Below are 13,957 nucleotides of genomic sequence, written 5' to 3' on the forward strand. Positions count from 1 at the left end.
GAAATTTTGGTGTAGTCGATTTTTGGTAAAAAAGGAAGGTTATACACTGCCTTTTTTTGAGGCTCGAAAAAAAAAAATTGTCTCAGATCGACCCGGAAAAAATTTTCTTATAGAATGTGGCCTGTAGAATCCATAATTTCAAACAGTTCCAAGATTGGGCTACTAGTTCAATAGTTACAGCCCTTTTAATTTTCTTTCGAAATTGGTTTCTAGCCCATAACTTTTGATTGAGAAGTCCGATCGAAAAAGTACGAATTGTTTTGGATTCTACGCACCAAAATTAATAAGAAAAAGTGTTTTCCAGAGAAAATTTTGGTGTAGTCGATTTTTGGTAAAAAAGGAAGGTTATACACTGCCTTTTTTTGAGGCTCGAAAAAAAAAAATTGTCTCAGATCGACCCGGGAAAAAATTTTCCTTATAGAATGTGGCCTGTAGAATCCATAATTTCAAACAGTTCCAAGATTGGGCTACTAGTTCAAAAGTTACAGCCCTTTGAATTCTTTTCGAAATTGGTTTCCAGTCTATAACTTTTGATTGAGAAGTCTGATCGAAAAAGTACGAATTGTTTTGGATTCTACGCACCAAAATTAATAAGAAAAAGTGTTTTCCCGAGAAATTTTTGTGGAGTCGATTTTTGGAAAAAAAAAAAAAGGAAGGTTAAGTATTCAAATACTATGCGAAGTATTCGAATACTAAATAATTGTGAAAGCATTTGAGTTACAAATACAAATACTGCTTCCATAAAAGTATTTAATTACAAAGTATTTGAATTACTTTAAAGGATTTGAATACTAAAAAGTATTTACAAAATCGAATACTGTCCAGCTCTGTATGTTTTATATGTATTATAATATACACGATGTGTTAGGATCTTAGGGGATTATAGGATGATTCGCCCCCGAAAATTCGCCCCTGAAAATTTGCACCCGGAATATTCGCCCCCAACAAAACTCGCCCCCGCACTATTCGCCCCCGGACTATTCGCCCCAGAAAGATTCTCCCCGGAAAATTCGCCCCCGGCAAGTTCGCCCTCGACAAATTCGCTTCTGGTAGATTCGCCCCCGGCGATTACGCTCCTGTAGGATTCGCCCCAGAAGATTTATTAATAATAATAATAATAATTTGTTGTACAAAAAGACTATCTAGTCTAAATACAGGACAAACTTAAATATTGTTCAATGAAAGCCGCGCAGAAATACGAGTATAGAAAAATTAACAAAAATTGAACAAAAATAATTATAATGATAGATTTATACCTAAAGCGAAAGAAAATTGTGAACAGAGTTATACAATAAACAAAATAGAGTCATAAATCAAAATACAATATTGGTAAATAAGAGAAATTGTATTGCTGCAATGGCAAAAGCAAAAAAAACAAAAATTATTGGATAAATTAATCCTCGGGGGTAACAGGGCCAGCAGTTCATAAAATGAATTTTGTTTAATTGTTATTTGTTTAATATGTTACCAAACTAAGCTATTACTTCCGAGGGTTAATAAATGTTATGGGGCGAATCCTACGGGGCGAATCTTCTAAGGGCGAATTTGTCGAGGCAAATTTTTTTGGAGGAGAATTTGTTGGAGGCGAATATTCCGGGGGCGAATTTACTTAGGGGCGAATATTCCGGGGAAAAATTTATTTGGGGGCTAATATTCCGGGGGCAAATTTACTTGAGGGCGAATATTCCGGAGACGAATTTTCAGAGGCGAATTTACCGGGGCGAGTCTTCCGGGGCGAATTTACCGCACACCTCTTATTGGTCGATTAACTTTCGCATTGACCACCGATGCCTGTAGCTTAAAGTTAGATTTTAGAATTACCGGAACCTGCATTCCGGCTCGACGCATATTAAGATGTATTCCGTAATGTAAATTGCAACAACATTAAATAAAATTGAGTCTAAGTCTGTTTCTCCGGCCGATTATTATATTCCATCCAGTTCATCCACAAACAGAAACTGCGTTTCGTTACATTTACATAATATAAATAAATTCGAACCCAAAGGCATCAAAACTATAGTTTGTTTCCCTACATCCAATCAGTTTAGCAGTTTTCCAAAGCAACCCAGAGTATAATAAGTAAATCTCCACTAGATCATCTATTCCCAAAAAAGGTATTGATACCCTTTTATGTAGTGCCGTTATTGTACGTTCCCATGAGTCTGAATTATATATAATAATATACCACTTGCGAATGGATGTAAATTCGGTTGCTCGTATAGTTTGATTTAGTAAAATGTATCCAGTTGGAATCACAAATGATATTTGGCGAAACTAAAATTAGGAAATGGTTCCCGACATTTATATCGCGAACATAAAACTATTCAAATGTGCCCCAGTTTTTAAGAGCAGACGTTTCCAATTCATTCGCCGTATAAAATAAGACATTGAAGCGACCCTTAAACAAATTGTCACACATTTGGTTCGACGCCAGTATAATATCGCGTTTTGTATAACGAAAGTTCACATATTTCAATTTGAAGGATCGACGGAAAAAAGTCCCATCATTATCTGGAATTAAATCTGGAACAATAACTCTTAGAAAACAATCATAGATAACCCGACTCAGCTCATTTTGGCAATCTTCTTGCCTAATCTCGATTGTATTTTGCGAGGAAGAAAAATTTAATAGACTTCGTGATTCGGAAGCTTTAGCTTAATCTAATTTAACTTATGGATTTATTTTATTGGCGGCGTATCGAGAAGTTCTACGAACCGCAAAGTTTCGACGTTTGGCCGATAGAGGCACTTGCGTAATTAATATTTAGACGAAGGGAAAGTATCTACCGAACGGTGTCTAAATGGGGGTTTCCGGTGTTGCGATTGCATTACTGTACTGTGGCCATTGTTCCGGTACGGAGATAATATATGGGTCCATATAAGTATGGTTAGTGTCCGATTCTCCCCCATGCGCCATTAAACTTTCATGTATCTGGAAATACCTTCGCATCCATATCCCTGATTTCCTCCCCAATCTACTGCGGCCGCTGTTATTTATGCATTACACAAACTTTTGTTTAAATCTTCCACGTCGAACTTGACGATTAATACCGGGGGAATCTTAAATCATATATAGTTCCAAAAATATGACGCGTAACATATTCTTTTCTTGACGCCTCTGTCATATTTAATAAAGTGGAAAAGTTAGAAATGATTGGTTTCTTTCGCTCGTCTGTTCTGTGAGTAAAATGGATTTCGCTGTTAGCTGATGCGGTTATATTGTTCTTGTGTGTGACCGTTAAACATTCGGCGACTATAAATTTAGTGGAAGCGGAAACAATTCACCCGCCTATTAACAGCTACTTATGCATTTCTCTGTTAACCTCTAAATAATTGTTCCCAAAATGCCATTAAATTCCATTAAACACATTCCGTTCTCTAGTTTATACTGACAGATGCTTTGTTCCGTACTACTCCGCGTAAATGGGGATAATGACAAAGATCATAAACTTACGGGTTACTGGTTTATCATTCCATTTTTATGCCACTCTAATTGGAAAAGCGTGTTTGGGTTGTAAATATCTACGACATTCGCTCAACCAATCAAACCATTTTACATTTAATTCTTTTACTTTGAATTGTCTGATGACATATTTGCCGGCACTTCATTTAAGAACGCTCTGTACATTTTGAAAAACATGTACGCTTTTTAAATTAAAATTTTGTTGTAAGTATATGGTTATGTAATTAAGACTTCTGAAATTAAGTCCATTTTACATTCGAACATTTCGCACCCACAAAATAAGACTCTTTCTTTGAGTATACAGGGTGTTTATTTTATTTTGTCCACTATTGCTATTTTGAGAACTATAACAGCATTTTGCAAGACTAGCACGAAAATTTTTTCTTCAAACAGTGGTTCACAAACTGTGGGTACCAACTTTGTTGTTTTAAATGGAACTATACTTTTTTATTTCCTTATTCGATAGAGAATTTTATTCTGAATTTGGTGACATTTTTATACTCTTAGATAACAATGCGGGTTTAGATTGATTTCATTATCTAACAAGTGTGCCATGGACGAAACAAGTTGAATATGGATTCAGATTTTAGAGTGCTATGACCGAAGCAATAGCACTATTTACTGTGAGTTGCTATTATTGAATTACTATTGCTGTGTGAATATTGAATAATCCCAATTTAATACAAACATGCAGTTGAGAGATTTTCAATACAACGTTTCGTTTCGGAGAGATCAACTTTATTTTCTATATGGCACGTAAAAAAAGTACATATTGTGTTGATGAGCATTTTTTATTACGAATACAACGTTGGCGGCACACAAGAAATACAAAAGTTTCCAAACTGTTGGTTTCAACAAGATGGTGCTCTCGCATACAATGCCCTAATCGTGCGCAAATCTCCTGGAAAATGGAAAATTTGTCCAATAAGTATTCTCGCACAATCTTGGACACGGTGTGTTCTAAAATACATCGTATCCTTTCCAGGATTGGGGCCATTTTTTGATATTGCGTGATTGCGTTTACTAATTAAATATGTTAAAACGGCCAAATGCAATGGAGTTCCTTTGGAAAGATAAGGGATATAGAACTAGAGATACCATTAGGCATAGCTAATGGTCTACAATATGAATACCATTGCGATTCTTAGTGGAAAAGAATAATCTAATTCATTAGAATTTCAAATATTACGTGTACTATAACAGTTTTATTTTCTCGAATACCTGTAAATTCTTATTGGTTGAGTATCACTGCAGTTTTTGATTGAGGACCACTGTCATCGCAGCCATGGTTTGATTTAACGGGCTGCGATTGGTGCATCATTTTTAATTTTTCCTAGATACAAGTATTGGGTTGGCTCCTCAAGCAATCGTAATTTTAATTACCGAGTGGATTAAGTCCTTGTTTCCTTGGAAGCGTTATTCATTCGTTCTAGAAATGTGACAGAAATGGCAATATGAGTATAAAATTTTGTGGGTGATATATAAGGGTAAGTAAACAAACGATATACAATGATAGTCGATAGTAGATACGTACGAATATATAAGTATGCTTTTAAACGGAAACAAAAAAATACAATTCATTAGTACCTAAGGGGATCTATCGACATAATAATGGGATTTTAGTAAATAAAAGCAGTGGACAATAAGTAACCAGTGTCATTAGGAACGGAGTAACAATGCGTACGATAATGCCAGGTAATTACTTTTGTATTCCCTTTTAGTTAATGAGATAATTGCAGGAGGGGTTTTAATCTTTCCGTTAACATTTTGCGGTTTTTTCTGAAAACCTTTAATAAGGGCGTAATAAGGGTGTACTATCGCATTTTCATATTGGTGCTGATCCTTTTTGTAGTCTCATTACCGCACGAGTGTATGAAAAACGAGCGGATCGACCGAACAGCCAAAGTGAATATATACCTAATAATAATAATAAATAAGTGCTACTTTTTCGTCGCTAGACTTTAGAAATAATATGGGACAATAATTATACTAGGTAGCGATACAATGGTCCTTCCCAAAGGTAAAAGTCAGAGAGTAGTTCAACTCAAAAGTGACACTAGCAAACGCCAGATTAGCAGAACACAGAATTTTTTTGTAAAAACAAAATGGTGGCGCTAGAAAAATGCCTCCCTCCCCACATCCACTACTATTAAAATCTGTCACGATAGCTAACACGACGTCTTACTTTTGAAACCGATGCAATTGTGGCGCCAGCGTTAACATAGCACCGGCTTTGTCTGCTACGCCACGCCACTGGAAATCTTTTCGCGGGAAGGGCAGAAATTCAAATTGTACAAGGACGCGGTCGCGGAAGTTTTAGCTACGAGGCAGCAGAACGTAGATAGCTCTTGGTGATATGTGTTTTCCTTTGTAATTATACTGTAATTATTTTATTTATTGGCCCTCTTGATCTAGGCCCTCAACAGGCTTACGCCCAATTACAGAGTGACCCGCATGATGCTTTTAATTAATTAATGCTTTAATTAGCATAGGATGGTGAGTAATTGTTTCGTATTACTTGCTTGTCGATTTATAAGGTGTTTGTTTCTATAAATTTGAATTTGTAAGGCCTTATAAAAAATTGCGCTATGTTCGTTAAATATGTGAACAGTTCAGGGAGTGTCCTTACTTACGGGTAGTTTTTATTTGCGCGTACGTAGTTTTCTCATGTACGCTTCATTGAGAATGTCGCTTCAATTACGTTTATAGCTTAATTAATATTATTCTGTTTGGGCAGGTTTCATTTAAGATTAATACACAGGGTATTGATACAATTTAGGTTATATTTTAGATTTCGTGTAATGTCAACCGTTAACTCGATTTTGATTTTTAATTTCGTTAAAAGTGATTCGATTTGGATGGAAAGTTTATGAGACGTTCTTTAAGTAGATTCGGGAAAATGGGAAATTTCCCTGAGCGGTGATGAGCATCGTCGTCGAGGTGCGGGAGCGCGGTAAAAAATTCGCTGCTCCCATACGGTTCGAGGTAGGGAGTCGAGGTGCCGGCTTAGGGGGGTTCCAATAATTGGGTGAACTTTTCATGAAGTTAAAAAAATTCCTCCGGCTCCAGGCTCAGTGGCAACAAGTGATCGGACTCAAACAGTCCGGGGCCTTTTTAACAAGGCCCCTTGGCAAATCGGGGTCTGGTGTGCCTAAGTGCTGCCCGGTCGGGCTCCCCTGCGAATAAAATAAAATCATGTGCCAGTTAGTTGATTTTTTTTTGGATTTGAGTTGAGCAGCCGTTTCTTGGCTGGACCTGGATTATTATTGGATTCAGCGCCTTATAAAGATCATCCTACAAGTATTTCAAGAAAATTGTACCTTTGCCACATGGAATTCAGAAACTTCTATAGGAAGTGGTTTGAAAATGTTTCTATCTGAAGGCCAATCCTAAAAATGACTTCTTAGCAAAAAAAAACTCCTTAGAAATTCCTAAAATTTTCATTGCATTCTTTCTCATACAATCCTTAGAGTTCTTATAAACCTCGAAAGCCATCCTAGATATTCATACCGGAAACTTTCTTGAAAACAATTTACTAGTCTTCTTGGAAATCAGAAAACTACAAAACATTTCGTTATCAATGCAACAATTAAGTTCATACTGGCAATTTAGTGAATATCGAAAATGGCTTAGCAACTATACTCGTATAGGTAGGTGGCACCCTCCACGATTCCCATTTAATTAACAAGGTATCAACAGAAATTTTGTTTAAAGAAGATAATTTACAAATCGTCAACAATCCAAACGTAGCATGTATATCACCATCTCAAAGAGTGCTATGCCGAAATCCCTCAATCAGTTTATGTAGATACGAATAAAATTCTCGAAAACTCAATTCGAAGCATAAAATTCGCACTTGCGTGTAATGGAAAAAAGAAAACACCATCAATCACGATTTTTTTTCCGAAAAAGAAAGCGCCACTCAATTTCTCAATCTGCCGCGTTTATTCACGTATAGATTTATCTTTCGACGGTGCCAAATCCGAACGATATATCGGATTATTAATTAACAGTGACATTATTTGCAAACCATCAACGAATTTGTTTCCCCCGATTCCACCCCATCCACGTAACGCACCCCCGCTTGGGGACACAAGTCAATCTTGTCGACCTGCTATAAATTTTTGGTTGCAGTCCGAGTGTGTTCGTCGGATATTTCCATTTTGCCGAAGTGTTCCTGCAATTATTCAGGGAAGATCGATGCGAGACTAACGTAATAAAAGCTGCGCAAATCGGATATACGGTTGCTTAATAAGTAAATATCCATTTAAGTCCTTGAAACTTGTCCAAATCCGTCAATAAATAATAAACGAGATGCATATTCAGTTGGTCTTTTACCCACAGACGTTGGAAGAGTGATACCTTACTAATCTCTTTGCTCTTAGCGAAATTACGGGTACTAATCCTAATATTTTATTAACAGGGGTATATTCTATCTGATGTTTAAAGTTGTGACAATATATCTAGTATGGCCTAAAGCGGTACGTACTAAGGAAAGTTATAAGGATCAGGTGTGGGGAGACCTGGGGGCCGATACGTTATTGGATTAACGTGTCAGCGGTGATGAAGTAGGCGTTGCGGCTCTTTCCGGAGTCCTTCGGGCCCTTCTTTAACCAAAAGCAAGGGCTCGCGACCCTCATTTTGCTACCTACAAATGTACACTATTTGGCATACAATCTTGTCAGCACTAAAAGTATTTCACTTCGATACAATGACGGATGAAAAACCATGGAAGAGCGCCCTTATCTCGTTCGAGAAGTTTGCTCTTTGTCTTAACGTTAGAATAACGTTTCCTGCCGTCTAAGCAACCTTTTCATCTATAAAATCTTCCAACTTTTATAGCTGACAATTTAATGTCTTATGGAATGGGCGAGCAAACCTTCTACTTCTCTAAAGTGAGAGATTAAAATTTTATGATCTCTAAATAAAATCTTCGTTTGTCTTTTCCGATTATTTTACGTTTATTTAAACAATACTCGTCTGTTGGCAGAATGGTGTAAACAATCTACATGTGCAAACAAGAGAAGGGGACTATATAATCTATTTCGGGTAATTTACTTTAGTAATAACTGAAATTAATTTCCCTAATTATAACTTACGCAGGCAATATACATTCAATCTGGCTTCCGGCAAGACGAATTACAATGAGAAAAAGCGCTTTGCTTCTATTAAATACCAGGTGGGAAACTGGCAGCTCTTTAAGTGCGTACTTACTACCTACATTTATTATTGTGTAGATAAAGGCAAATCACCATGGGCACAACCAGTACCTAAGAATTGATTAGCATATCCCTATGTGTTATTACTGACACGTCTCACAGTATGCAATTTCTCAAAACAATATATAGCAATCTATTGTTAAATTCCGCAATATTTTTAAATGGCTTAAGCTTCTTTCAACAGTTTTCAAAGAACAATAAAATACATCAGCGTGAATTAATGAATAAGGGTAGATCTACTATTACCAACCTGCATATTATTTTGTAGAAAGCGCTGGATGGTAATGTGCAAATGGGTTTCATCTACTTGAACTTCTTTGGGGCATTTGAGAAAGTGAACCATCGCACATAATATAGTCGCGGCTAAAATCTGAGAAAAGCTTTCCGTTTCAATGCTAGACGCATTTCATGTAACAATTGAGTTCAAACCGTTACCCCTCTATTTCGACCCCGCTGAATCCGAAAATTTCATTTGCTAACTCGAAATTCCAACAGGAAGTGAGTTATTCGAAATCGCATCCAAAATAGCACCCAATTTAAGAGTTTTTTCTGCTTTTAGTAGCATATATGCGATCCAGGTGTCTATTGCTATGTTTTCGGGGGCGTACAACACAATTAAACACTTAAAAATAAATTTGGTGCATTAAAACACAATTAAAATGGCATATTTTAACGAAAATTCAACAAAAGTCAAGTGTAAAGGTTCCGAACGCTTTCTCTTTCTCTTCTATTTTTGTGGTACTGCAGACATACAAATATATCATATTACAACACAAATGCATGATTCAAGGTAGCACTTGCCTTATTTGTAAAAATTCAGTAAACAATGTTGACGAAGTGTTCATCATACCTAATTTTGTACTTAAAATGCGAAAACCTTTTATTTTTACGGAAAACCCCTATCCTCTGTGTTGTATTTTATGTCACAGTAGGCATCTGTCATGAGAGATTTTGAAATGTAATATTTATTATAAAATGTGTTCTAAGTATTTCTTGTAATTATTCGTAACAAGATACAACATGGCGAGGCAGTTAGTTTATTAAACTGAGCAAAGTTTTCAAGAAGTATAGGTTCCGAAACATCAAATAAGTGTATTGTTGAACAGCTGAACCTAATTATAAGAAGAAAAGCCGAAATGAAATTCAAACCTCCAGCTAATTTGTCACTACAGGGAAATTTAAGTGAAAACTGGCGTAAATTTAAACAAAATTTTGAAATTTACCTGAAAGCTTCCGATAAGTCAACAAAGGCCGATGAAACAAAAATAGCCATTCTATTAAATATAATTGGTGAAGATGCTGTGGAAGTATACAACACCTTTACATTGTCCGAAACTGACATGGTGTCATTTCCAGTATTAAAAGCTTTCGATGGCCATTGTAGTCCCAAGAAAAATATCGTGTTTGAGCGTTTTAAATTTTATAGTAGAGTGCAGCAAGAAGGAGAAGGGTTTGATCAGTTCTTAACTGATATCAAGAAATTATCGAAAGTTCCTGCGAATTTGGATTATTAAGTGATGAGATGGTCCGGGACAGAATTGTTTTAGGGATTTACGACAAGGTCATTCAGGAAAGATTGTTACGAGTGGAGGATCTTGATTTTGGCAAAGGCTGTGAATTATGTCGAGCTGCAGAAATTTCAAAATCTCAGGCTTAGAAATTTGCAAGGGGCTTCAGTCGAAGTTGAGGTCATTAAGAAAAAGTCAGCAAAACCGAAATTATAAGTCTGGTTTCCAAAACCAGTGGTGACAGGTTTTGAATGTAGAAATGTCAGACTGTTCATGGCGTTCGTGAATGTCCTGCCTTTGGAGAAGCTGCAATAAATGTGCGACAGTTAAATCCATTTTGCAGTTTCCTGTCAAGTAAAAAATGTTGAAGGTGCTACAAGAACAGAATGAGCAACCTGACGAATTGGTGTTCACCATTAACAGCATTGGGGTAAGAAATCAGACAAAAAGGTTTTGTCAATTAAGTCATGGTTTCAAAATGTGAACGTTGGTGATCATGTGCCTATTAAATTTAAACTAGACACTGGTGCAGATGTGAAATGTCCTGTCGCGTAAAATGTTAAGTGAAGTAGGTGTTCCAGAGTCTCAGTTACAAAATACAAACATAATTTTGGAGGCATTTGGTGGTACTGTCTTAAAACCTCTTGGCATTGTTAGCGCATTTTTGCAAAAATTTTTTTTGTAAAAAGTAGCTTTAATCTCACTTTGGCTGGCCTGGCTGGCTGGCTGGGCTGGCTGGCTGGCTGGTTGGCTGGCTGGTCGGCTGGCTGGCTGGCTGGCTGGCAGTAATGCGCGCCCGTAGAAAAACGCTTGTAAAAAGACAAGGAGTGTACATGTAACTATCGGGGCCGTGTATTAAGAACGTTAGGGATGGGGCTACAGATTTGGAGTCGACGACATCTGGACGCCATCCCGAGCGTATTATACTAACCTGGAGAGATTTTTTCAGTTTTTATCTATTCTTCTTCTACAGTTTTTCTCCGATTGTTTTCAAAATTGGTGTCGTCGGGAAGATCTTTGTCAACGCGCACAACTCCTGCGTGGTGGAATTTTGTTTTTTTTCCTAGGGGCGAAATAAACCACCTTTTGCGCGGCGCGCTTCGAGGGTAGTCGACTTTGGGCGCCCAAAAGTTTCTTACAACGCGAATCGCGTCTCTCTTTCTCGTGTCACTAATAGAAGGTCTAGCTATGTGAAGTACCCAAAAGTTGAATACGATTTTTATGCCGGGATTTTAGCGAAATCTACCAAAAATGTGAATTACGAATGAACGGGACGTCGGAACTGTGTATCGACAAGGGAATGTGGTAACCCCGACGAGATCTTACTGATGGTGGAGTCAAAACTTCAAACGCGAATTGCGAGTGCACGGTAAGCTGAGAAAATGTACCGACAAAGTGAACGTGGTAGCTTTCGGCAAGATCTTATTGATGGTGGATCAATATTTGGCTAATAAAACACTGATCTGCCACACAAAAATGCGCTGAAGTCCCTTCGATCTCACACGAGGACTTTGATCATTGTTCCACTAAAAGTTCAGTGTAACCGTTGAATTTACTGATAACTTCATAATTGTAGACAAAATTGTTTCTCCGTTATTAGGACTTGAGTCTTGTATTAAGTTAAATCTTATTGCACGCAAAGTAGATGCCTTGGGTAAGTTTATGACTAAGGATGAATTTATTAAGAATAATCTAGAATTATTTCAAGGTCTGGGTAAGTTTAGGAATAAATGTGAAATCCAAACAATGAAGCCATACCGGTCATTAACCCTCCTAGAAGGGTACCATTTGCTATTCGCGACAAATTAAAGGAAACCTTGATATCCTAGAAAATAGAAAAATTATTTCAAAAGTTGATAAACCGTCTGGTTGGGTTAATAATATCGTGATTGTTGAAAAGAAGGATGGCTCCTTAAGACTTTGTTTGGATCCTCGTGATTTAAATTTAGAAATTAAAAGACCTGCATATGTCCTTATTCCAACTCTTCAAGATATAATTGGAAACCTTAAAGGAAAAAAGTTTTTACAGTGCTCGATTTAAAGGAAGGTTTTTGGCATGTAGAACTTACTGAAAAGTCTAGTGATCTTTGTACATTTGCTACGCATTTTGGTTGTTACAAATTTAATCGTTTGCCTTTTGGGCTTAATATGGCGCCAGAATATTTTCAAGCCATTAATGAAAGAATCTTTGGAAACTTGAAGGGTGTTCAAGTGTACATTGATGATCTCTTGATAGCTGCCGATTCCTCCGAGGAACACGATCGAATTTTAAATTCCGTGATCATAAGAGCTACTGCAAAAGGAGTTAAATTTAATTATAAGTTTCAAGCAGAATTATCTGTCGAAGATGGCTTGTTATTTTTAACCCACCGATTAATAGTCCCGGATAAACTTAGATTCTATATTTTACGGCTTCTTCATGAACCTCATTTTGGTACTGTTAAGACCAAACAACGTGCTAGACAAATTGTATTTTGGCCAGGCATGTCAAGCAACATACAGAAAATGATATCTGATTGTTATGTTTGTGAACGTTACCAAAATGCTAAACAAAGGGATTTATTGATTCCACATGAGATACCAAATATACCATTTTATAAAATAACTTGTGATATAATGGATTATGCAGGTAATAGCTATCTTATTGTACAAGATTATTTCTCGAAATGGCTCGAGATCATTCTATTAAAAAACAAAACCTCATCAGAAATTATTAAACACCTCAAAATATTGTTCGCGACGTTTGGTATTCCCAACACAGTAATTTGTGACAATATGCCTTTTTCTTCCTTTGAATGCAAGAACTTTTCCAAAGAGTGGAATTTCCAGTTTTGCACAAGTTCTCCTAAATATCCACGCAGTAATGGTCAAGCAGAATGTGCAGTTCAAACTTGTGTGTTCAAGAAATGTTCTCACGACAATATTGACCTCGCATTATTGGAGTTTAGAAATACTCCCGTTTCGGGTATTGGTATATCGCCAAGTCAAATGCTCATGAATAGACTAACCAGAACCAAGCTTCCTATTCACACACAATTACTAAAACCCGCAATTCCTAAAGATGCACATAAAAAACTTTTAGCCAAACAGGAATATTTTAAACGAAATCACGATAAAAGTGCCAAAACTTTTAACCAAAATTTGAAAGCAGGTGATAATGTTCTTATAAAAGATCAGTTTTGGGAAAAAGGACAAGTAGTTGGTAATCATTCCACTCCTAGATCTTTTAATGTAATTAATAATAAGAACAATGTTGTTAGAAGAAACTTTAGCCAACTAAAACCAACTAATACAAAATTTGACATTAACAACTCATCAAACTGCTCAAATGATAACTTAGAAACTATTAACAATCAAACCACCATTGAAATTGATTCTACAAATGACCTAATTCCTGATTCTAATATTAAACAAACTGTTACACACAGTGGTCGGATTGTTAAATTACCGAATAAGTTTAAAGATTATTTTATGTAATCTCATAATAACGTTTTGTTTTAAGTTTGTTGTGATTTGTTTGTTTTAGAAAAAAAAGGAAGATGTTGTATTTTATGTCAGAGTAGGCATCTGTCATGAGAGATTTTGAAATGTAATATTTATTATAAAATGTGTTCTAAGTATTTCTTGTAATTATTCGTAACAAGATACAACACTCTGTTGACCAATTGATTCCACTCCGCAAAATAAGGGTAGTTTAAATGAACAGATGTTTGTATGAAGGGGGTAAATAGAAAATTTGTACAGCTATTGTAGTATTTTTAATTATT

At 36.3% G+C, this 13,957-nt stretch overlaps 1 protein-coding gene across 1 annotated transcript; it reads left to right on the plus strand.

Annotated features, from left to right (window-relative positions):
• The first annotated feature begins 12,338 nt into the window (after positions 1–12,338).
• LOC116179439 (uncharacterized protein K02A2.6-like) lies at positions 12,339–13,667 on the plus strand. Its single transcript, XM_031499231.1, has one exon. The coding sequence runs from the start codon at positions 12,339–12,341 to the stop codon at positions 13,665–13,667; it is 1,329 nt and encodes a 442-aa protein (XP_031355091.1).
• Positions 13,668–13,957: the final 290 nt, after the last annotated feature.

This window comes from Photinus pyralis, unplaced genomic scaffold, assembly GCF_008802855.1.
Source record: "Photinus pyralis isolate 1611_PpyrPB1 unplaced genomic scaffold, Ppyr1.3 Ppyr1.4_LG8, whole genome shotgun sequence".
Classification (NCBI taxonomy): Eukaryota; Metazoa; Arthropoda; class Insecta; order Coleoptera; family Lampyridae; genus Photinus; species Photinus pyralis.

Bases quoted from the DNA above. Each gene is read 5' to 3' on its own strand.
- LOC116179439 (XM_031499231.1), top strand. From the start codon at position 12,339: ATGGCGCCAGAATATTTTCAAGCCATTAATGAAAGAATCTTTGGAAAC.